Source organism: Vanellus vanellus, assembly GCF_965231255.1.
Source record: "Vanellus vanellus genome assembly, chromosome: 1".
NCBI classification, from domain to species: domain Eukaryota; kingdom Metazoa; phylum Chordata; class Aves; order Charadriiformes; family Charadriidae; genus Vanellus; species Vanellus vanellus.
The window spans coordinates 11,736,550-11,761,247 of NC_138905.1; the positions used below are offsets into that span (position 1 = coordinate 11,736,550).

Below are 24,698 nucleotides of genomic sequence, written 5' to 3' on the forward strand. Positions count from 1 at the left end.
TAGGCTATCAGAAATACATTATTTTTATGTGAAAAATGATGATGAGCTCTAATTTTAAATACATTAACCAAACCCCTAATTTTCTTCTCTTTTCTTTCAATAGACTATGTCAGGAATTGTATCATTGGAAAAGGAGCAGACTACAAAGGAACAATATCTGTAACCAAAAGTGGTATCCAGTGTCAAGCCTGGAATTCAATGATCCCCCATGAGCACAGGTAAGAGTTCAGGAGCGGAGACAATGTGAACAGTGCTCAGGCAGTTTCCATAAAGCACGGTTTGACTTATTAGCAGGCAAAGAATGTGTGAGAAAACTGACCTTAGTCAACAAAGTCTCTTAGGTGTATTCTCGCCTTTCCCCAAGAGATGTCGTTCTCCAGATCCCAGAAAATCCTTACCTTCTTGGGCTTTCTCCAAAGAGGTCTCTCCTAATGCCAGTCTGTGTGTCTGGATCCCTTCCTTTCCTGTGTCAGAGTTTTTTTTTTTTTTTGTTTTTGTTTTTTTTTTTTTTTCTGTTTATATCCTTTTGATCTCTTAGCTACTGGCAGAAACAAAGCATCTGCGTAACTTCAGCCTGGGGTCTGGAAGTTTATCACTGTTTTCTAATCAACTTCTAGGAAATGGGTAATTTAAAAAAATACATTATTAGGAAGTGAGGGATATTAGGGATATTAGCCCCCCTATTTTATCAGTGTATAATTATTGTTACTCTGTTTTGTATAGTTACTATTAATTCTCTGTTATTTGTAGATTATGTTAAACTCTATAAAGCATTTAGACCAGGCAACAAATACATGGAAAGGACTGAACAGATTATTGAAATCCTTTCCTTCAGATCACATGAGCAATCGGTAAAGACTGATGCAGCAGGAATAAGATTTAACTTTTGAGTTTAAGAGCTGATATAGTGAGGAACTGAGGCCATATCTACACCTTGAGAGTAGAATTAGTTCACCTATATTGGCTAAGGAAAAGAGAAGAAAGGCAAAACCTGCAGCCAGTAAGAGTAATGGTAAAAACAGATTCAACCACACCAAACATTACTGGAAACTAGCAAAAGGACTATGAAGCACTGGTCTACTCTTTGACCATTTCTCTTTGAAGCATTTTGTATTGTCTTTATCCATTTAGATAATAAAACCTTAAAAGCCAAAACCAGTGTCCTCTCACCTATAAGCTTCCTATCCACACTGCTGCCTTTTGCTCTGGGCTCCCAGCGTCAGCACTTTGTTTAGGAGGAGCCAAGCTGGAGATTGCTAGTGAAGAACTGGGCTGTGCACTGCTCAGTCCTGTCCTGACCAAATCTATCCAGTGTGCAAGATGATATCTTGGAACAACATTAGAAGGCAAAGGATACTTGGGTTTTCTCTTATTATGATGTGTTACAAAGCTGAGCCTCAGGCTTGGACTTGGCTGGACTTGGCTGCTTATAATATAGATGGTGGTGTGTCTGATTTTCAGCGTGGGACCAGCCCCGCTCTTAATTGTGAATGCATGCTAGCATGCTAAATACCATCCGCTCCCACAGCAATGACCTCTCGAGACTCAACACCTTGAAGTATAAAATCATCTTTTAGAAATAAAAAAATTCTCAATAATTGCAGCCTAAGCAATAATGAATATTTATTCTATGATATACATATGACTTTATATAATAAAAGAAAAAAAAAGTCTGAATAGTATATATTATCACTAAATTACATTTTAATATACAGCATACGCAGCTTTATCTAATACGTTTGGACAGGCACTCTTCTATGATGTATTTTATGAGAATGACTTTTCTCCTGCCTTGTGCAATAAGTTTAATTTTTAAAAGGTCACTGGATAAATGAGGTGGCTGCATGCTAATTTTGTTTTTCAACATCAGAAAATATGATTTCATCATCAGAGACATGAGGGAGATGGGAGGAAGCAGACAGTAGTGGTGTGTTTGGAACTTATTATTACAAAAGTCTTAGATTTTTAGGTCAGTTTTTCTCAACGTCTGATTATCACAAGTGGCATTGGAAAATAAATCCCTTTTTCATATTCAAGAGAGAAATGTACTTTACTGATTTTTCACACTTTAAAGTTGTGCTTGGATTTAACAAATTATATTTTTATTTATTTGTATTCCAGTAGAACCTGAAGACTCCTGGCTAAAATCAGAGTTCCATTATTTCCATCTCCATCCTAGTACAGATTACAAGACTTTTTTTGCTCTGAAGATTTTTTTTTTTATCTAAATGGATAAAGCCAATGCAAAAAAGACTTCAAAGAGACATGGTCAAAGAGTATACCAGTATTTCACAGGCTTTTTATTAGTTTCCATGACTATTCCTGTGGTTGAATCTGTTTTTACCATTATTCTTACTGGCTTCAGTTTTTGGCTTTCTTCTTTTTTTCCTTACCTAATATAGCTGAACTAAATCAGCACACAGTTTTAGGAGTGGCTCTGTCTTCCATTTCTGGGTGGGTCTTTACTGCATCTCATCTTTTCCTCCCTCAAGAATGTTGCTTCATACCTGTTGAAGCCATTTGTATATCTGAACTATCTTGAGTTTTAATTCTATTAATTTAGATTTTAATTTTTTTAAAGTTCTGACAGCATACCTGATGTCATTTGAAATGCCTTTCTTTCCTATATTTTCTAATGTTCATAATTTCTGAGCAGAAAGAGTTTCTAGCAGGAAAATTAAATAAAATTTTCTAATATGCACTGACATACCACATTAACACATACACAGGTTGCAATGTCCCATGTCCCATTAGAAAAGTTTGCCCAGGGGTGTCTCTAGCTAAAAAAAAATTAAGATATTTATATTACAAGACTACAGAGGAAAACCAGAAACAACAATTTTATAGGCAGCAGTAACGACATAAAAATTATTCTCTTCAAGCACTAAAAATAAGAAAAACACTTTTAAATAGTGCTTCCACATTGCCTTGACTAGAACCACAATGCAATTAACAGAGGTATTTTCCACTTCAGTTAGTTCAAAGATTTCATTAGTGGGAATAAAACACGATTAAAATGTCACATGTCAGAATTTTCTTTTTGTTTCTCTTTCTTTCTCTTTTTAAAAAATTATTAATTTATTCATTTGTAAAATAGAATTTGCCAAGGACATCAGGAAACATACATTTATCTTCTGCTTTTTTATATAAATTAAATATTTGTCTGTGTATAAAGACTGTCCCAAGTGCTTAGTTTAGTTTCCTAAGCTGCAAGTGTCTACAGTCTTCTAAAAGAAGTTAGGTGAAATTTTATTCCCTTTTTCCCCTCTAGAATATAGATACTTTTGAATTCCCTTGTTGATTAAAAACCCCCACACCGAAACAAAACAAAACAAAAAAACACACCAAAACAAAGCAAAAAAAACCCCCCAACAACAACAACAACAACAAAACCCCTAAACAGTCACTCAAAATAAACTATTGGGTATTTTCAGGATAAAAGTTGCACTTGTGATATTTCCACCAGAATTTAAATATATTGAAGAAAAAAAAAATTAACAAATCTTAGAAAGCTCAAAAATTAAATCAATTTATTAAGTTGAATTGCAAGTTTTGTGTGATCCCCTATGTATTTTGCCCAACTTTTCATTTAACAACAACAAAAACCTTAACAGAATTGAGCATAACTCTTAATTCAGTGTGTTTTTTAACTACAGAGATTTAGCTGCTCTTTAAGCATCACTGCAGTGAAACTGGTGGTGAAGTGTCAGTGGGTTTCTCTGCAATGTGCAGCCTGAGCGCGGTCACGAGCATTGGCCTTGAACAGAACCAGCTCTGGGGTTGGGCTCCTTACTATGGGGCTACTGATTCCCTAGGTTGTGGGGAAAAATAACATGTGTTACTTTTATGTTTCAGTATACATATACACACACGCACCTACATATGTTTCTATATGTCGATGTTGTACATGGGGGTTTCTCTGGATGCAAGCACATAATTTTACAGGCAGCTAAGAATACAAAACCTTGACCCTGGAGAGTTTATTTTTGATGGACTGAGCATAAACAGCAAGGTCTCATACTGAAAATCTGTGTGAGGCAAAGAAATAGAGTATTCGCTCACGTTACAAAAAAACAAAGTTCTTAGCATTGGCCTGAGAACCCCTAATCTAAGGCAAAAATCTTAAGGGGTTTTGTTATTTAATAGCCCCTTACAGCAAAAGCAGAAAATATAATGAAAGGGAGAGCACAGTTTAAGTCACTGTTAAATGTCCTAATTTGTACGATAGCGATGAGTGGGTCTATAAGTAGCAGACCCTAAGGTGACAACAGTGGGGCTTGTGGCAGAACACGAAGCAAGACAGCTAAAGCGGAACCTGGGGAAATTTCTCATGCTGAAATGCAAAGCAGTCTGTGGTTTTGGGCAATGAAAGCCTCTCGGTGCGGTGTGTCACACCGCTCGGTCACGCTCACACACTCCTGGTGCCCAGTTCTAGCTGCAGCCTGACCAGGGATGAGAAGAGGTGTCTCTGCTCGTGGGCTCTATGTAGGAGGTTCACGCTAAGCCCAGCTGGGGCCCTGTCTGTGTACGTGCATGGGAACGGCAGGTCTGGCATGGCAATGGACCCGAAGGATTTTTCCCCTATGCACCCAATACACTTTTCCCCCTTGTCCAGAGTCCTTCCACCGTTGTGTGAGGAGTTCCGAGCTCGTGAAGGAGAGCGCCGCGAGGGCTGGCAGGGAGTGTGCTGCTGCCTCTGGCTCTGCAGCAGATAGTCGGCTCCGGACGCCCCGGGGACGGGAGCAAAACTTGCTAGAGCAAGCTATGGGCTAGACGAATTGTCCCAGATTTTGGCCATCGATTGAGTAATCCTGACTGAAGATGTGTATTTGCGTATGGACAGATATTTGGGTGTGTGCATTTGTGTAGGCAGGGTGGGGGGAGAAGGAAGCAGAAATGTGACTGTTTCTAACTGTTTGTAAAAAAAATAGTATGAATAACACCAAAGTTTGCATGCTCTTATACTGTAATGATTGTCATTTTAAAACTAGCTTTTTGCCTTCGAGCTATCGGGGTAAAGACCTGCGGGAAAACTACTGCCGTAACCCCCGAGGGGAAGAGGGAGGGCCGTGGTGTTTCACCACCAGTCCGGAGACGCGCCACGAGGTCTGCGACATCCCCCTCTGCTCACAAGGTAACCCGGCACGGCTCGCGCGGAGAGGTGCCTTTTCTCCGCTGACAGCGGGTACACACAACAGGTACAATGAAACAGGAGTTTCACTCACACTTGCTCATGGACTTCGGCGAAAGAACAGGCGACTTCTCAGCAAGAGTAACTCATGCAGCAAGGCAAGCAGTTATTAGAGAAAGAGGAGATCTTGTTTTGTTCCAGTACTCTGGAAGACTTAAACAAGCTTTCAGGCTCAGCAGCTTATTTTTTCAGGTCACGGAGGAGCTGGAACAATGAAGTTGTGCTGATAGCACAAATGTGCCCCTTTTTTTACTTGTCGAGTCCATAGTGAATCCATTAACAATTTCAGTATTACTGTGTGATAAAATCATCTAGTGCCATTCCATGGCAGTATCTTCTGATATTACTTTTCTTCTTTTTGATGAAACTGTAGATACTGAATTACAGGACAAAAGCCCAATCTAAGCATACATTTTGCTTTTCAAATACATACTGTAAATAAGTAAAACTTTTTATAAATCCAGTCCTATTTGACTTTCAAGTCACAGAAGACACTTCATGTGCACCATTGCATTTGTTGGCTTTTAAGTTATGTTAACCTCCAAACTAAGCTCTTACGTCTTTGCTAATCAGCCAATTCAGTTCCAGTCAATCAACCCATTTAAATTCTCAAGGTAGGATGCCTTTAATTTTCCTGCTAATGTGTCACGTGCATCAGCTATGGAGTGGTGGGGGAAGAAAAGGGAGAGGGAGGGAGGGAGGGACGGAGGGAGAGAATGATTTACAAGGAAATTGAAAATCTATTAAAAGCTAACTTTTAAAGATCAGTGTAGAGTGAGCTTCAAATGGGATAAGGCCTGGAGCTTGCTGCAGGATGAAGACTTCGATAGCGGATGTTTTGACTGAAGACTGAGATCTGTAATTGCATAAATTAGTATTTACTAAGTGATCCTTCCTTACAATTACTCTAATTAGAAGGCACTTGAGAAATGGGTCTATAGTTAATTATGCTGAATTTATTTTATATTTTAAGACTTCTCATTCTAAATTATGAAGCATATTTTGTTCAACACTGATTTCAAATCCCTTTGGTAGCTTTTGCCCACTCTCCCTCTGCCCCCCCCCCCCCCACTTTCTCAAACCAGGGCTGAAAATGTATCATAGTTTAAGCTGCCAAAAAGAATTAGTATCGAAAAGAAACAGTCTTATATGTGGCTGAAAGTGCTGTGAATTTAAAGACACAGACTGTACTGCATGACATTGTGATTCAGATGTTATTATGGATTTAAACTTGTACTGTTATTATACTATGACTTAGAGTGGTTTAGGATAATCTGTGTTACTTAATTAGAAAGCAGCACCTCTAAAAATGTTCCTTCCTTAGATGTGTATCTCCTTCTGCTACTGACCATAGGTAAGGCTAAAAATCTGCTAGAAACATGAATGCTTCTAGCAGTTCACACCTACCTGCCTTGAAACTGTAAGTGTCCTATAAAGTAATACCAAATTTTAAGCATCTGTATTTGATCAAAGAAAGAGATGCAATTCTGGTCCAAAGGACATTTCCCTTACCAACCTAACCAAAAGATATCACTTTTTTATACCTCTCTAGGTTGGTTTCAATTTGTAACAGCAGGGATATGATTTTTTTTTTTATTTTTTTTTTTTGCGTTACAAGTTATCATGTTATCATCATAATAAATGACTAGTAACTTTTTTTTTTCCCTCTTTTTTCCTAGTTGAATGCATGACCTGCAATGGAGAGAGTTACAGAGGGCCAATGGATCACACTGAGTCAGGCAAGGAGTGTCAGCGCTGGGATCTTCAGAGACCACACAAGCACAAATTTCGTCCAGAGAGGTAATCCCTCCTCCCCCTCAAGTAAATCCATGTGGTTATAATTTAAAATCGCATGTGTTCTGGAACCAGTTGGGCAAAATCAGCATTAACTGAACTGAATTTTGTAGAGTTCATCAGTCTTAGTTGCTTGGGCTTCTGGCCCATGGTGCGTGCAGGCTGGCTTCAGTCATGATGGAGATGCAGGATGGGGACTACAGGTTATTTTGTGCAGTTGTGGCTACATCCCACAGCTGTGTAGTGCAGTGAGGTGCATGTGCTGCATTAATTGATGAAAATTTCCTCCCTAGCTTCAATGACATTAAAAAATTAACCTCTGAATGTTTCTGTATGTGTTGTTACGTAGCTTCAGTCAGCTTGAAATACCTTACCTAATCACAAAGTAAATAATGATTAAAAGTCATAATTTTTTGTTAGAGTTCTTAACATAATTAGTGAGTATAAAATTGCAACATTGTCAAGTTAGAGCATGCTTCTTTTTTGAAGTGTTGAACAGCTTTAAAGCTGTACATGATCTTCTGTTGTAATCAGGTCTAAGTATCCAATTTGTTTGACCAAAATGTTTGCCCACTACATGACTTTTTTCAGCCTGGGAAAGGGGTTGATCATTCTGCTTAGCATTTTATGCATGTGGATTTATATTTTAAACTCTTTTTTTTTTTTTTTTTAATTTAAGCATAGACACATAATGCCAAAAGATGAGTCAGAAATATCAAGACAAATCCCATTAGGGTTTGTCCTAGAGGGTAAAATTCACCCGGCTGCAAAGGGTCATCTATAATACACCCTTTTAGAAGGATTTCTGTGGGGGGTTTAGGCCACACAGGAGGCCCTCTGTGTTTCTCTTAAACTGTACTAAAGTTTCATTTTAGTTTTACTCTGGATTTTGGATTAATTCCATTTATATAGTGGATTGAATAAACTTAAACTGCCAGAGGAAGACTGCAAGAATCAACAACCTCAGAATGATTGAGACCTTCCACTGAAAGTATCTTTTTATATGTTGAAGTGTTCCACTAAATGAAGCATCATTTTCATACTCAGAAATACAGGTACTAGTAGATTTTGGGAAGCCTGGTTATTCAGCAAAACATTAGGGATCTGCTGTTTTGGAGTTTATGTGATACAACCTCTTTTTCCTCTTGGCTCAGACGATCTGCTTCATGAATAATAGAAGGCTCTCCCATAGTTCTGCTACAATAAATATTTTGTATTAGCAAACTGGGACTGAAGATAATCTGTTTCTGAGTTTTGCCACGCACTTGCTGTGCATTCTAGAATAAGTCACAGAAAGAATTTTGCTCCTTGGGGGTGAAACATTTATTGAACTTCTGGGTAGAAACAATAATAATTTTACTGTCAGGAGGAAATTTCTGTTTTCCGTTAATTTTGGATTGTTTGCAAAATAACTTTTCAGACTAACTGCAGTCTCAAGAATGATCATCTTCCTCCTTGAAACATTCCCTTCAGAAAATGCCTTCTGTTATAAAAATGCTTTTTTATTATAAAGCAACCCATCCAGATTGCTCTGATCTGTATGTGCTTTCAGAAGAGTAGCTGGGGTCCAGTACATTTCTAATACACTGATGTTAATTAACTTAATGGAATGGTCACTAAAGGTAGTGACAATCACACTTTGATTATACTAGCTGTTAAAAATGTTGTGGGCTTTTGTTTGTACGGGGATTTTTTTTTTTAATAGTTATTTAAGTTGAAAATAAGAGGGGAGGTCTGGAACAAATGATCCATTACAATACTATACCATCTAGGGGTAGTAACCTGGAAACCAGAAAGGACAGATTTAAACTTGTTTTCATTTATGGTTTCATCAGTTGCAATGATGAAGAAAGAGAGGTAAAACTAGTAATCTTTTCAAATGCTCCAGTCTACCTGCTGCTGGACAATGCTTTCAGCTCAAGGTGAATACAGCTCACTTTTCCTTTTTGTCACCTCAATGACTTATTCCACATTTATTCCCTTCAGAGGTCACTTACTGAAGAGAATCGATAATACCTTGTTACCTAGATGTCATTGAAGCTAGCGGTAGGAATACCCCCAAACAACTCCTGCATGTCCTGTTTTTAGCTGTTAAAGGATGCAGAATTGTATTCTGAAGCTCCAGTTCTCTCATGTACTCCTGGATAGGATTATACCTCAGTGTGGAAGGAAGGCCATTGAGACTTAGAGAGGCATAGGGGGACATATTGAAGCAACAGTTCTCTCCTATTCTGCTCATGTTTTCTGCTCAAAATCAAATATGCTCCGAAAATAGGTACTTACTGCATGGAGGAAAGTAAGGCTGAAGTGTAGTATGAGTTGAATAACTACAGGTACCCTTTTATTAAAATACACTGGTTTATACCTCTTGTATGAAAATTTACTTCATACAAAATCACGTTTCCAGTCCTGCATGTCTTTTAAAACCAAAAGAAGGGGAAAAGAAATATTAGGGAAGAGTTTTAGACACTAAGTTTCAGTTTGGTTCCAGCAGAGCTAGAGGTCACCTCGATTACCTCAAGATTTCACCTCAAGTACTCTGTTCAGTTTTGCGACCCTCACTACAAGAAAGACATTGAGATTCTGGAGCGTGTCCGGAGAAGAGCAACAAAGCTGGTGAAGGGTTTGGAGAACAAGTCTTATGAGGAGTGGCTGAGGGAATTGAGGTTGTTTAGCCTGGAGGAAAGGAGGCTGAGAGGAAACCTTATCACCCTCTACAACTACCTGAAAGGAGGTTGTAGCAAGGAGGGGGTTGACCTCTTCTCCCAAGTAACAAGTCATAGAATGAGATGAAATGGCCTCAAGTTGCACCAGGGGAGGCTTAGTTTGGCTATTAGGAAAAATTTCTGCACCGAAAAGGTTGTCAAGCTTTGGAACAGGCTGCCCAGGGAAGTGGTGGAGTTGCCATCCCTGGAAGTATTTCAAAGATGGGTAAATGTGGTGCTTAGGGACATGGTTTAGTGGTAGTTTTGGCAGAGTTAGGCTGATGGTTGGGCTTGATGATCTTAAAGTTCTCTTCCAACCTAGGTGATTCTATGTTTCTATGATCAACATCTATCTCTTTAAAGAGAATAAATGTTATCTCTTTGTCTCTTTCTCCCCCTCAGAAATTGAGAAAAAGTTTTGATTTTGACACCAGATGTGGTGTATCTTAATGCTTCATTTAAGTTTCAGCAACGAAGTATACTGCGGCTCTAGGGCGGGGGGGAGGTGGGGGAAGAAGGGTGGGAATCAAATATGTAGGGTTCTGAAAGATTTTGGAAACTTCAGGCTAATTGTTGGGTCCAAGCAAGAGGTCTGTGCCCAAGTGTATTGGGTGAAGGAGGAGTGTGGAGACCAAAGGAATCATAGAATCATAGAATGGTTTAGGTTGGAAGAGACCTTAAAGATCATCGAGTTCCAACCCCCTTGCTGTAGGCAGGGACACCTCCCACTAGACCAGGTTGCTCAAAGCCCCATCCAGCCTGGCCTTGAACACATCTACGAATGGAGCTTCCACAGCTTTTCTGGGCAACCTGTTCCAGTGCCTCACCACCCTCAGAGTGAAAAATTTCTTCCTACTATCAAATCTAAATCTACCCTCTTACAGTTTAAAACCATCCCCCCTGTCCTGTCACTACATGCCTTCATAAAAAGAAGTCCCTCACCAGCTTTTCTGTAGGTCCCCTTTAGGTACTGGGAGGCTGCTGTAAGGTCTCCCCGGAACCTTCTCTTCTCCAGGCTGAACAACCCCGACTCTGTCAGCCTGTCCTCATAGGAGAGACTCCAGCCCTCTAGTCATCTTTGTGGCCCTCTGCTGGACCTGATCCAACAGGTCAGATGAACTCTCAGAAAATCCTCCACAGTCTCCCTATTGGATTGTGGAACAGTTTGAAGCCCTATTGTTTGTCTTATCCCTAATATTTGTATCTTAAAGGCATTAGTTAGCCTTTTCTATAGGAACTGAGGAACTGTTGCTTGCTGGATATGAAGGAAGGCAGAAGGATGCCTGAATATTGTGGGAAGAACCAGTGACTGGGAAGGCTGTTGTCACTCTAGAAAAGGACACATAGATATAGTAGGTGGAAAGATACAGTTCACAGACACTACTCCATCCCACAAAGACACTCAAAGCTTGATCCTGGAAGAACTGTTACACCTTTACTTATTTTTTTTGACATACTGTGGTATCATATACAATATCAGGAAAGACAGAGCATTCAGTGCTACAGAAGACACTTGCCTTCTAGAAAGTGGATTCTTTACATTCCCAGATGTTCTGAAAGGCGTTTGGGAGCTATGACTGCAGGTACCTGGGCTCTTTTTGGTGCCATGGACTCTCCATTGCTACATGACATGGAACATGTGATACCAACATCAAAGCTCATCACTGCACCTACTGGGTGGCCAAAGCCATCTCATTTTCTGCTATATTATTAGCCTATTAACTGTTTTCTTGTAAAATCCTTGGGCACAATTTGTTCCTTTACAGTTTGTCTTCTACCTAGCAGAAAACAGTGTACTACTGCTAGATCTGAAACTACCACATTCTTGACTGCCCTTGAATTCTCAGTTTTGTGAGATTTCTCCTTGTTGGTGTATTTGGTGGTGTGGGTTTTTTTTGGGGGTGGGGTTTTTTGTTTGTTTGATTGGGTTTTTTTTTTGTTTTTTTTTGTTTGTTTGTTTTATTGGTTGTTTTTAAAATTCTATTTAAGTCCTGTCCCTGTCCCTTGTATAGATGAAGGAACCTGATTTTTCCCAAGGAATGGGAGATCAAGTTGCAAATGCATGAGTCAAAATTAGGATGATTGTTTGACAAAAAACCACACGCTTGTAAATCATATTTTCCTCTGCTTGTGCAAAACACATCTGCTTGCAGTTGTAAATGGGTTCAGGTTCCCAGGTAGTTAACTTTATTGTTCTCTTACGTACTTTTCATGTTTCCCTCAGGGGCAAATCTACTTTGTGTTTCTTTTACAAACGTGTTTCAATAAAACTGGAAAACCAAGACAATTTGTATTCACTGGAGAGAAAAAAAAAAAAAAGTATGCATTTATCTCCTTCTCTTTAAGTTTATAGATGTTCTTATAGCACATTCATACAGAAAGGACCTCCTTATCTTGAATATCTGCCTGACTGTTCAGTGATGGTCATAGGAACGTGGAAATAATTAAATGGCACAATAGTTTCAAATCTTAATGAGATAAAGCGAAACGGAAGTTAATTCCTTATTTTTCTCCTTTTTTACCCCCAGTGCTTGAAACGAGGGCATGACCTAGAACTAGCTCTATTACAAAAGCAGAGCTATCATTAGTAACATAGCTATTCAAAATAGCTTCCAGTTTGAACCCAGGGCTGTTGCACTGAAGAACCTGTTTTCTTAATGAGTCCGGCATGCCACGCAGTGTTTATATAATCCACACTTAATTGGGCTGTTTCAAAAAAACTAGTGGCTTTAGAGTCTGGTCATCAGTTGACAGACACAAGAGCAAGAGTTTAGCAATTAGCAGAGTTACCCCATCCGGTATCCTGTGCATTAGCACAGCAGGGAATCCCCTCAGCGGAGGTCTGATTCTGCTGCATATTTGGAAAGAGATTTTGTGCTATTAACTTTCTAATAGCGTTAAAAGAGTATTTGTATCCATGTCACAGGATCAGACCCAAGGTTAATAGGAACTGGTTCTCCTTTGCTGCTGCTGCTGAAGACTGTCCTGTACAAGCCTGTGCAGTGTTGCCAGGAAGACTTCCCTGACACTTTTCTCGTTGTGGTTTGCAGATATCCTGACAAGGGCTTTGATGATAATTACTGCCGCAATCCTGATGGCAAGCTGAGACCCTGGTGCTACACTCTTGACCCTAACACCCCCTGGGAGTTCTGTGCAATCAAAACGTGTGGTGAGTTCAAGCAAAATTTATTACTTCCTTTTCCTTTCCAAAATCTGGACACAGGTAGTTCAAGCCATATAGGACCACAGCTAGGTCATTCATTGCACTTCACTGACTTCTGAAACATAGCTTTCAAAGAGGATCTCCTATAAAAACGTTACATTTAATCTGGACAGGAAATAAGAGAGTTGTGTGCTACTTAGCACTGGAATATGTGTATATCTTACGTACAGGAAATTGAGTTATAATGTAGGAAAATCAAGAGCTAAAAAAGTGAGGCAACATCATCACGAAGATCTCATGTACAGCATTAGCTGGGCCGTGCTGGGCACCTGCATTACAATTTGCGAGTAGATGCATGCACACCTGCCCTACTCGGTGCCCTTCTGTCAACAACTGCTCATCGCTTTGTTTTCCTCTCACAGTTCTAGGTCTCGGTTCCTGCACGCTGTTCAGCCTGGTGCTGAAGACAGAATTATTAATTTCCTCACGGGTTTCTCTGTGATGTTCAGCACTCCAGTATCAAAGTGCTCCACAGGCAATTCATTTATTTTCCTGCGCCAACTACAAGAGGGTGACTTTTATTATTCTCACTATACAGACAGGGAATAGAATCAAAGTAACATTAAGCTATACAAATATTGGGTGCCCACTTTGAGTTGCATTAGTTTGGAATTTTTAGAGCATTCTGTGGCATATTCTATCTCCAAGGCCCAGATCCTCCTAACTTTGGTGGTAGCTCTGACAGCTCTGTTCTAGTGATAATTAGATGTCTTAAATGAGCAGTACAGGGACAATGAGGAAGGTAAAACTATTGGACCTCCCTTGAAAAGTAATTTTTTCCAGATTTTCATGGTAATGCTGATGCTGAAGCAGATGGTAGAATTAAGTTTTGTTGGTACATGTTTTATTCAGGAAACTGAGACTCGCATCCCTGATATTCCTTGACTCATTCACAGCTTGTGGATCTACCAGTGATAGTTTCCTCTCTTGTCTCCCATACTTCTTGTTGCCAGATTTGGGGTCCAATTTTTGCCTTTAGTGAACTGACACCCTGTGAAATAATCAATGTACAAGCATGATATTAAAAGCAGTCTTGTAACACCTAGGCATTTTTTTTTATTCTTTTTTTTTCTCAAAATACTTGGTTTATAACATCTTAGGAATAATTTCTGCATTTCTTAGGAATAAATTTCTGAACACAAGGCATGACTTTGAATCCATATTGCAGAAGCCTGTCAGCTTCATGTGCCCCAAGCTTGTGGCAGAGCCCCCAGGAATACAGGCAGAAAAGGGAAAACAGTATTTTTTGATTTTCCATGAAGTAGAGGCAAAGAGAAGCTTCTAAAGCTGCTCAGTGAAACTCAGTGTCATGTTAGCTCATGAGAAAGTCAGTTTCTCCTAGTTCTGCAGTTTTGTAAACTACAATTTCCTTTGATGTCCTGCTTGAATTTTGACCAAAATTAAGTGCTAAAAAAAATAAAAATCCTCGAAACCAGACACTCTGCTTTTCATCTAGCTCTGAGTGTCACTTCAGTAGTCTTATGTCATTGTAAAATTCATTTGGCTCTCTTGGGAGGAGGATAGAAGAAGACAATAGACTCTATTGAAAAGAACAATAAAGCTTACCTGGAACTGGATTTACGTAAGAATTCAAAAAGGGGGGGGGGGGGGGAATAATAATAAGCATAAAAGGAGTGATTTTTAATGACTTTAATTTTTAGGGTTCTCTGTGTTTGTTGTCATTATATAAACCAAGATAAACCATTATTGGGGTATGTCAAATTTACATAAAATAGAGACAGTCGCGGATCTTACAAAAAGTCAGTTTCCATAATGTAATCCTGTATTTTTCCTATAAAGTTGGCATATATATAAATACTGAGAGGGGGAGAGAAGAGGGAATGGCTCTGGCATGAACCTTATATGTGAGTAGTTGCTACCTAAAGGGGGAAGCGTGGTATTCCTCATTTTCGCTTTATTTCCTACCAAACCAAATTATGCTGTGGTTTCTGCTTCCAGCACCAATAGTTCAGAATTTGCTCTCCTTGCTTGTTCTTGGCTTAAGCCAGCGTGATGTCTTGGAGTGTCATTCACTTCTTATCAGTTAGTCAATTGTTTCAAGTAAAAAGTTTAAGTAAGAATACTCTTACTGTACTTCCCGATGAGGACTAATTGAGCTTATTCTGCACTATCATATATCATTGTAAATCCAGTATAAGGTAGTTAAAATCAGCAAAATTATTCCACTGTAAAAAAGTGGGGTTAATTTGTCACTTCAAACAATGCCTGTAATCAGCTCTCCAGAGACCGAGGAAACTTAACAGGACTACTGCTTGCTTTGTGCCAGGCGCCCATTAAGTCACACCCATGTTGAAAGTCTTGCCTGTGAACTACAGTACTAAATCATATGATTTTATCTACAGTTTTGGATGATCTTTGATAATGGAGAAAGTTCAGACTTTCCCCATTGGGAACACAGTCTTGCTTAGCTCTGTAACTGAATCATCTTTCCATTTTTTTAGTTGATTCATTTAGTCGGGGGTGGTTGTTGTTTTGCACTTTTGGTTTGTGTTTTCGGGGATTTTTGGTGTTTGTTTTTTTTTTTTAAAACTAAACTGTGTTTCTTACATTTCTCTAATAATTAGATAATATATGAATCATATGTAGCATACTAGATCTGTTCTTTTCCCCTGGTAGTAGTGTTTTTACTACGAAAAATAAAAATATTCCTAAGTTACAGCTGACTGTTTCACAAATGCAACTTTTATAAACCTTTCTCCTTTGGCATTTCCTGAGCTGATGTGTCAGTGTTCTGAGGATTCGCATCTGGCTTTGCTGGTCACGTAAGCTTACAGTCCAGGCGACTTTCAGTATCTACAGTCTGGTCTATGCTTTATAAAACAGCTGGATGGGAGATCTCCTGCTAACTACGCTAATGCCACCTCTGTCTACCCAAGTCACAATTAGAGTCCTGAAGGAAAGGTAATCACCAAAAAGACCCCACAATGTAATGATTTTAGTGTTGTAATGAAAGCCTTTGGTCACATTTCTAGGCAAAAGTTGACCGAATTAACTAGAAATTATTTCTTTTGTCTTCAGTTAGAAAGTATATTAAGATCAGTGGAAATTTCACACACAAGACTATATTTTCACTGCAGAAAACTGTATATCTTTAGAAACGACTGAAGTGATTTATATGAAGAAGAATACAAAAGTAGTGATCTTGAAAGGGCTTAATCCAGCAGATATTTTTTGACGTTAAAACCCAGAGAAGGAATCTATTGTTGATGTTACTGTTATATCACCAGCTTGGTGACCGGAATATCGACACAAGATGTCCGAGCCCTGTTTTCAGTTTTCTGTCTTTCTTGAGGCACATAGAAAAACTGTTTTCCCACCTCCCAGCAGGGAGCCCAAAGCACTAGGCTGTTCTGGGTTTCAGTGGCTGCTCCATGTTCTGAAGCTGTGGCTGTGTGCAATCTCAGTACACTAAAAAGAGAACATCATGAGTTATACGTCTTTATAGCTTTGTGGTTTGGATTCTCACACAGGTTTTTAATTCCTATGCTGAAGACCGTTTATATATTTTACAAGAAATACTAATTAGAAAAAATGCTTTGCAAATCCAAGTGTTTGGACCATATACAAAAACGTAGGTGTCCTCTCTTCAGGGAGTGACCACAAGGCAGCATGCTGCTTGCGGCTTTTGCTACATGTCGTGAGTGTTAGTATGCTCTATAGCCAAAATGCTGACAACAGCTCATATACAAAATTTTCGGCAAAAAAGTCAGTGGAAGGAAGCATTCAGAAAATAAATATGTTTTTAAGACTGAAGAGACAGGAGGGCATTGTAACTTTATTTCCAAGCACAGAAGGCAGCATAAAACATTGTGGCTTGCAGCCAGGGCTGTGAGAAAGAGATGACAGGAGCAATTAGGGATTAGAGATGGCTCAAGCTGCAAAAATTGGATCTGGATTAAGACTTCAGGGACCCCAGGATTGGTTTGAAGTTGCTCACATATGTGTCTGTGGTTTTGGCTTGAGACAATTTTTAGTTAGAAGAGAGGATAAAAGGACAACTATAACAGCAATAAAGAAGTGTAGGATGAAATGAAGAAATGGAAGCAGTGACAGCAAATATAAGAAAAGAAAATGACTGTTACTTTGGCATGAAGGAGGACAGGGACTACAGGGAAGACAGGAGTGGGGAGCTAATACTGCTTTTTTTTAAAAAAAAAGGAAAAAGGACAGAGCTGCACTTCTGGGGATGAGGGCAGAGAGGTGCTGAGGCCCAGAAATGAGGAAGCTACATAAGTCAGTCGTTCGTGAGCTGCAGAGCTATGTGGAATTATTACGACAAGGACAGTGCTTGGTTGCTGCCTACCTGATTTCCAACCAACCCAAATAATATTACCATAGGTTTAGCCTTTGCTGTCAGTACTCATAGGCAATAGGCAGGGATGACTGGAGCCCCAAAAGCCCTGAGAGAATTCAATAATGGTCTGGGTTTGATGGGAAAGGGCAAGTAATGAAACAGCAAAATTCAGAATCTAGGTGTCAAATAAACCATTGCAGTGTGTCTGCAACTGTTGGGAAGGCAAAATATCACCAATATTAGATTACTTATCCTTCAGAAACAGAGAGATTTCAACTGCCCATTTGAATGTGACGTTCTGATTAAAGAGTTATTTGTTGAATCGTAGTATGTAAACAAATAAAAAGGCCCCTCAATTTAAGTTTAATATTTATGTAAGGTAAAGATGTTTATAGAAAGGAGGCAGTGAAAAGAGACTGATGTTTGGTAGTTGATAAAGTGTTACCTTCCACCTCGCTTCACACGGGGGCATAGCTGAGGTCCAGCATTCATTGTGTGTGCAATGGCTTAATCCACATTTCCTAAAAAAGGATACTTCTAGGATGCTTTTCATCATTTCTACAATAGTTTTGAAGGTGAGATTAAAAAGCTCTGATCCTGAAGAGAAGTCTTAATGGTGAAATTTTGGATCCAGATTTATTTATTTTTAGTGTATTTAAACTGAAAATTGTTTGGATTTAAAGCCTATTTTCAGATATTGGAACAACCTGGAAAGATCTCTCTGTGCTCAAGGACAAATGAACTGTAGGTGCACAGGTTTTGGGTGACAATGAGTTCTTTGGTACTGTGATTCTTGAGATTGGATCTCATTTATTTCTTCACTTTCTCATATGTTTTTACTGAAAAACAAACAAAACAAAACAAAACACTAGAAATCAGAGTTAGGGTTATTTTTTTGTTTTGGTTTCTTTTTTTTTTCATGTTTCATCTACTGTGAGATAGCACGTTGAAGGAAACATGCAGGAAGAAAAGAACAGCCACTATCCTACCACCCAGAACTGTATATTGTATTGCATGAGGTAGGGATACCTGGAAGCAGTGTAACTGAGCATCTCCCTAGAACGTCACTCAAGTTTCATGCTGACATTTGCAGAATTGTATGTTTAGTGAGGACTTTGCTGTGTTTAGAATGCTTTCTTTACTGGGTTAGGCACCTCATCTTTTAAAATCAACTTTTTAAAATCTTTTGTTACAAATCAGGGTACATTTTCCTTTTTTGGACCGACACACTGGGAAAGGCATTGCAACAGCATAAGCAAAAGTAGGAATTTTCCTGATGAAGTAATTTAGGACTCTTCTTCTTTTCCAACTACATCTTTTTTCCAAAAATACATAGATAGTATTACCATGAAAGCACATGAATACTCCAGCAAAATCCTTACCTTCTTTTAAGTCAGTAGGAGTTTCACCATTGACCTAAAACTTTTGCAGGTTTTTCTCCAGGGTCAGTGGGATTAAAGACAGAAATAGTACTCTAACTGGTTACTTCAGCGGTAGAATGACTCAAGGCCCCTGCTGATTCCCTCATGCTGGCATTACTGTGAGAACCAGAACTGAGAAGACTATCTGTGGCTTTACACACAAAGCTCTGGATAATGTTTCATCTCTTTACTTAACATCCATGAATGCATGAGCTGGCCCTTATTAATAGCGTTATGTATTTTGAAGTATAAAATTAGGGAGGGTTTTACGGGAAAAAAAAGGAAACCTTTGCATTATTGCGCTTTGGTTGGGGACTTCGGAGTGAACATGTGATGGTGCAAATACTACTCACAGGAAATTCTCAAGTAGCTGTCTGAATTACATGGTTAATTTGAGTCATCCAAAATATATAAAAAAAAAAAGATTACAACAAAGTTCAATGGTAGCAAAATGCTGCTAGACAATTACCAAATTATTCTATTCATAATGAAGTTTCATACAGGAATAAGAAATGATATTTAATTAATAAATCATAAATAATAGTCTTTTATAAGATGATATTTTGTGTGATCTTCCTTTAACGGTACTTTTGATCTCAGTTCAGAACTATAAAAGCTGAACTGTAACAAAAAAAAAGAAAAGGTACTTCTATTATGAAATGAAAGTACCTGCCTGCATAATAAGGATTGCTTATTGAACTTAAATTTATCTTCTAACAATTCATAATGACTTCCTCATTGGAACAAGCCCTTGGAGTTGCAGGTCTTAATTTATATTTTAGAAGAATGGCTAGGATAAGGGTGTGAATCTAGCCTTACTGATTTTTAGCTTCATCCTGCTTCCACCATGTAAGAGAACTGGTGAGTGTGGTCTCAGGACTCTTCTAGCAGTGCTCTGCACATCTGATATTTGTGCTCAGAGTTATTAAACTTCAGATAATTGGCTGTGAGAAAGGCTGAGAGAGCTGGGACTCTTTAGCCTGGAGAAGAGGAGGCTGAGGGGAGACCTTATTATGGCATACAAGTATCTAAAGGGTGGGTTGAAGGAGGATGGAGCCAGGCTCTTCTCAATGGTTCCAAGTAACAGGACGAGGGGCAATGGGTACAAGTTAGAACACGGGAAGTTCCGTTCAAATACACGGAAACACTTCTTTACGGTGAGGGTGACAGAGCACTGGCACAGGCTGCCCAGGGAGGTTGTGGAGTCCCCTTCTCTGGAGATTTTCAAGACCCGCCTGGATGCAGTCCTGAGTAATGTGCTCTGGGCAATCCTGCTTTAGCAGGGGAGTTGGGCTAGGTGATCTCTAGAGGTCCCTTCCAACTCTGATAATTCTGTGATTCTGTGATTCTGTGTGGGTGATGAGTAATTAACCTCAAGAACAAGACCAGTACTGAATGGAGATGACTACTTAACTTGTAGGCTTGGACAACCTGGGCACTTTTTAAAGTCTGGCAACTGCCTTATGGTCTGCAGAGCACCTCTCCTCAAGCTTTTGCCTGTCCGTGTGTGCATCCAGCCCACCTTTCATTCACTTGAACTGCTCCCATAGTGCTTGTTCGTGGAAATCACCAGCTGAATGAAGGATTTCTTGAGCATTTTTTGATAATTTTTGAGCTTCCTGGGAGACTCAAGGGCCAGAACAGAAGTTGTTTCTGAGGGAAATTTCAGAATTAAATTTCAAAAATATTTTGGGGTCTCATTTTTCATGTTTGAAAACCAGATGTGTGTAGGAAATGCAGGTGGAATAGAAAGAAGAGTTTGGGGAGGGTTTTGTGGACATTTTGGACTGACAGAATTGCTTTATTAATTCAAATAAAAATATTTTAGTGATGCTCTTCATCACTAGAATTCTTGTTGAGAGCTGCCACAAAATAGTAGCAGCAGCTAATCCATCACACATTGCAGATTTTGAAATAATTTCTCTTTTAGCCTTTGCAGTAGAGGTTTGGCTGTGCAAGTATTCATGACAATGTGAAAGTTGGGTTTGTCTGGTTCCTTTAAACAGAACATTTTGACATGGACAAATTATTGTAAAATCTGATCTACAGATAGAGGTCACTGTACAGACACATAGTGTAAGGTTTAGCCATGAGCTGCGTACCTGTAGATATGTAAGAAGGATTGCTCTGCAAAATTACTCTATGGCCTTGCTTAAATTGGTGCACTAGTTATTTTGTTTCAGGCCTGTGATTTTTTTAAAAAAAAACACAAAACACACAAAGATGCATAAACACCAACCTAATTACTTTTTCCCTAGAATGACTGAGCACAGAGTAGATGAACTATACAATTCATTACAGTTGAAATAGTAATGTCTTGTGTATAAATAAGGTCTTTGTAATAGCTTGTAATACGTTGCATTTTTATGCATTGTTACTATTATTTAAGAAGACTTTTTGCTGGAGATAGTTGTAATTTATTGATTTACTTAGGAAATGTTATGCAACCAGGATGCCACATGTATGCTGAAATTGATCATGGTGGGTAACTATTTTTTTCCAAACTGTCCACCACTCTCATATTTAATAAAAGTGTTGCATATATTTAAAAAAACAAACAAACAAACAAACCAAACAACTAATATATATTTGAATGTGACACAGCAATGTCTAGTCTAATCAGCTTAGGGGCTATCTTAGAATGTAATTCCAATTTGTTTTCACATATTAGTGATGATGGAAAGCTGAAATACACAGCCATGTATTTCTATTAGGTGTATGAATTTGTCTTTCTGTTGTCCAATTACTTATAAAGTGAATGATTACGATTAAAAATACAGTTACGAGCTGCAAACCTGTTTGATGAATTCACCAGAAAGGGTGCATTCGTCAACCCGCAGAAGCCTTCTTGTGATACTTGCAGTGCAATGTCTTTTTGACTTTGGAATGAGCATGGAACTCACAATCCCATTGAAACGGGACAATCTTTGCAGAAAAAGTGCCTTGGGAAGAAAGGACAGGAAATTAATTTAACCATTAAACACTGATTTAAAAACATCAACCAGACGAAGAGAAAAAGGGACATTTTCTCCAGCATGGAGGAATGTATAATTCAACTGCACAACTTGATGTTATCTTCTGACAGGGAAGTGATCTTTAACATAGAAGATTAGACAGCAAATCAACCAAACCCATCTGTTATGACATTTGGTTTCCTTAAGATCCATATTCTCTACAAGTTCGTAGAACTGGCTGAGGTTACCAGGAATGAACTGTATCATGAGAAACACACAAATATTGTTCTAAACACTGGACCATTTGAAGAAAACTAATTTGAAAACTTTATTAACATACTTATTGCTGGAAAATAGTACTCTTAAGGTAATTAATAAAATTAGTCTTGTGAACAATAGCAATTACCAACAGATGGGCAGTTACTTACAAAAATATTATGTTGGGTGCTTTTTAGGACATTGTAGAAGTGTTGCTCTGCTCTTACTGTAGTATATTTAGTTTTGTACTACTTTGTATATATCTGATGCAATATCTGTGCCATTAATTTGCAATTATGAAAATTGCATAAGAAATAAAAGTCTTTCAAGTTATGTGAATGAGTCATTTAAAAAACCACTGTTTTTCTGACTTTAGTTCAAGACAGCCCACACTAGGGTGAATGCAGAGTATATCAACATCTGTAAAAGATCTTGAGTCTGATGAATTTGTTGGTCTTTAAAACATTTGTCTCTCTGTAGAGAATACTGATCCTTGATTTCCAAAAGCTGGGCTGTTTTGTTTTTTTTTTTTCCCCTCTAACTGTATGAGGCATAAAAAGAGAAGCTTCAAGGAGGATTTAGCACATTACTTTATAATAGGATTTATCTTTTTATTTTTTTTATCTGCATCTTCTTTCCTGTGATTTGATATTCTGAGAGGTTTTTTGGAGAAAAACAATTGGGTTTTAATCCTGCAAACATGTATTAACATGTTTAACAATGTGCACATGGGTGGTCACTCAGTTATGTAAAGCTAAGAATGAGATAATATATGTTGAACTGGAAAGAGTAACCAAGAATATTTCCTGACCTTCAATAATATAGCATAGGTCAGGTGTCTCACTAAACAAAAGCTCTTAAATGTTGCAGACTGTATAGATTCTTTGCCTGCAAGTGGATAAAGTAGCATAAGGTCTGATACCCATTTTAATTTCATGGATGTTGTGAATGTGAAGAAGAGAAAATTATCCTGTACAAGACATGAGATTGGCATTTTCACCAAAGAATGCCAATTGCCACAACTTGAACCGCAGCGTAGAGTTCAAACCTGAAATCCCGAGCCAGGCTTAGTCTTAAGAAAATGAAACAGCACTTCTTCTCTGGGTCTACAGATGAAAGCGTCGTGAACGGCACGGAGGCGGCAGCCGAGACATCGACTTGCATTCAGGGGCAGGGTGAGGGTTACCGCGGCACGGTCAACACCATATGGAGTGGAATCCAGTGCCAGCGGTGGGACTCCCAGTTTCCTCACCAGCACAACATAACACCTGAGAACTTCAAGTGCAAGTGAGTAGAGGCATGTGGGTATTACTGCAGTGGAAAAAGAGCTTAGTTTTCAAATGTTTAGAAACTCACGCCACCAAATAGACTATAGGATCCCTGTCCCTGCTCTGTGTGCTGGAATTTAACAGTGTGGGTCTTTCAAGGTAGAGAAAAGATTCCAGTCTGAATTCGGATTATCTCCCTAAGAACAGTTGTTTGAGCAAAACAATTAGGTTTGTTGTCTCAATTCCTTCGCTAATATTGTTCAGGTTATTAATCAAATACTGTGCATTGTAACACATCTACTGAAATTTTAATCACCACCACTGTAATGGAAAATAAGACTGATCCTGAGCCTCCTCTGTCAGTCTTGGGACCACCTTGAACTTGCCTGGAAGTTAGTGCTTGAACCTGATCCCACAGATTTTTCTCAGACAAACCACCACTTAAACCAGTTTGTGCTGTACCTCTGTAGCACTGTTGTGGGATTAGGCCCTTGTGCCGTTTTAGCAACATTCCTAGCAGGGCAGAGGGATTGGCAATATTAGGACTGCTTATTCAGCCAGTGCTTGAGAGCATAGTAGCTATTCAGGCCAATAGATTGAGTAAAATCAATTGAACTGCTGGTACGACTCTTCCAAACTCACTCACATGAGTAAGAATTATGGTATAAGGCCCGTTCTTTCCATAGTCTATTATCAGTAAGCGCTGCAGATGGAAAAATACGGTGAAATATGGAGATGCACAGAACATGGCAGCAACTGTCAGGAGATGGGAAAATAAAACTTACATTTAAGAGGTTTGACCATTTCATGCAAGCTGTGAGAGACATTTAAAGATGTTCCCTTGTGGCTAACTTTTACTTTAAAGGTAACAGCTGTATAGAATTTCACCACACTTTTTTTTTTTTTTTATATTCCAAGATTCAGTTTCTTAAATGAATCACTGACAGTCTACAGGACTCTGTTTCTCTAAACTCAGCAGAACCATTCAAAGTACGGGGAATTTTAAGCACTTTGGTAATGTTTGTATTTAAAAGCACTTGTAATGGGTTGCAGGTGTATCCAATGTCAGCTTGCATGCAATTTTTTTTTTTGAGAATCCTGAATAAAAATAAGCTATACTGAAAATATTCTTAATCTTCAAATGAAATCTTACATCCAGTCAAAACATAGGTCCACGGAAAATGACTTCCCATAACCATATTCTTATTACAATTACTATATTTTCTGGACACTGTGTTCTTACTGGCTCCTCATCTCCTTGCACTTGACACTGATCAGTAACGTACAGACCTTAAGAAGCTATATTATTGCTAATTCATAATAAAAAGCAATAGAACGCATCAGAGGTTTTAGGTTATCCCTGCTGTGAGCTAACGTATTTATTTTTATAGGGATTTGAGGGAGAACTACTGCCGAAATCCAGATGGATCTGAATCACCCTGGTGTTTTACCACTGACCCAAACATCCGTATTGGTTATTGCTCCCAGATTCCTAAGTGTGATGTATCAAATGAACAAGGTAACAGAGGGAAGGGCGATAACATGATTTTAAGTGAATGCTGTACTGTT

The 24,698-nt window shown here is 38.7% G+C and overlaps 1 protein-coding gene across 1 annotated transcript in view; it reads left to right on the forward strand.

Moving 5' to 3' along the window:
• HGF (hepatocyte growth factor) overlaps window positions 1–24,698 on the forward strand; it is a gene marked incomplete at both ends in the record, with an annotated part of 58,258 nt that overhangs the window by 18,645 nt on the left and 14,915 nt on the right. The window contains 6 exons of the mRNA XM_082498510.1: window positions 104–218; window positions 4,992–5,134; window positions 6,871–6,991; window positions 12,741–12,859; window positions 22,974–23,148; window positions 24,521–24,648. Of these exons, the coding sequence (XP_082354636.1) occupies window positions 104–218; window positions 4,992–5,134; window positions 6,871–6,991; window positions 12,741–12,859; window positions 22,974–23,148; window positions 24,521–24,648 (801 nt within the window). The remainder of the gene's footprint in view (window positions 1–103; window positions 219–4,991; window positions 5,135–6,870; window positions 6,992–12,740; window positions 12,860–22,973; window positions 23,149–24,520; window positions 24,649–24,698) is intronic.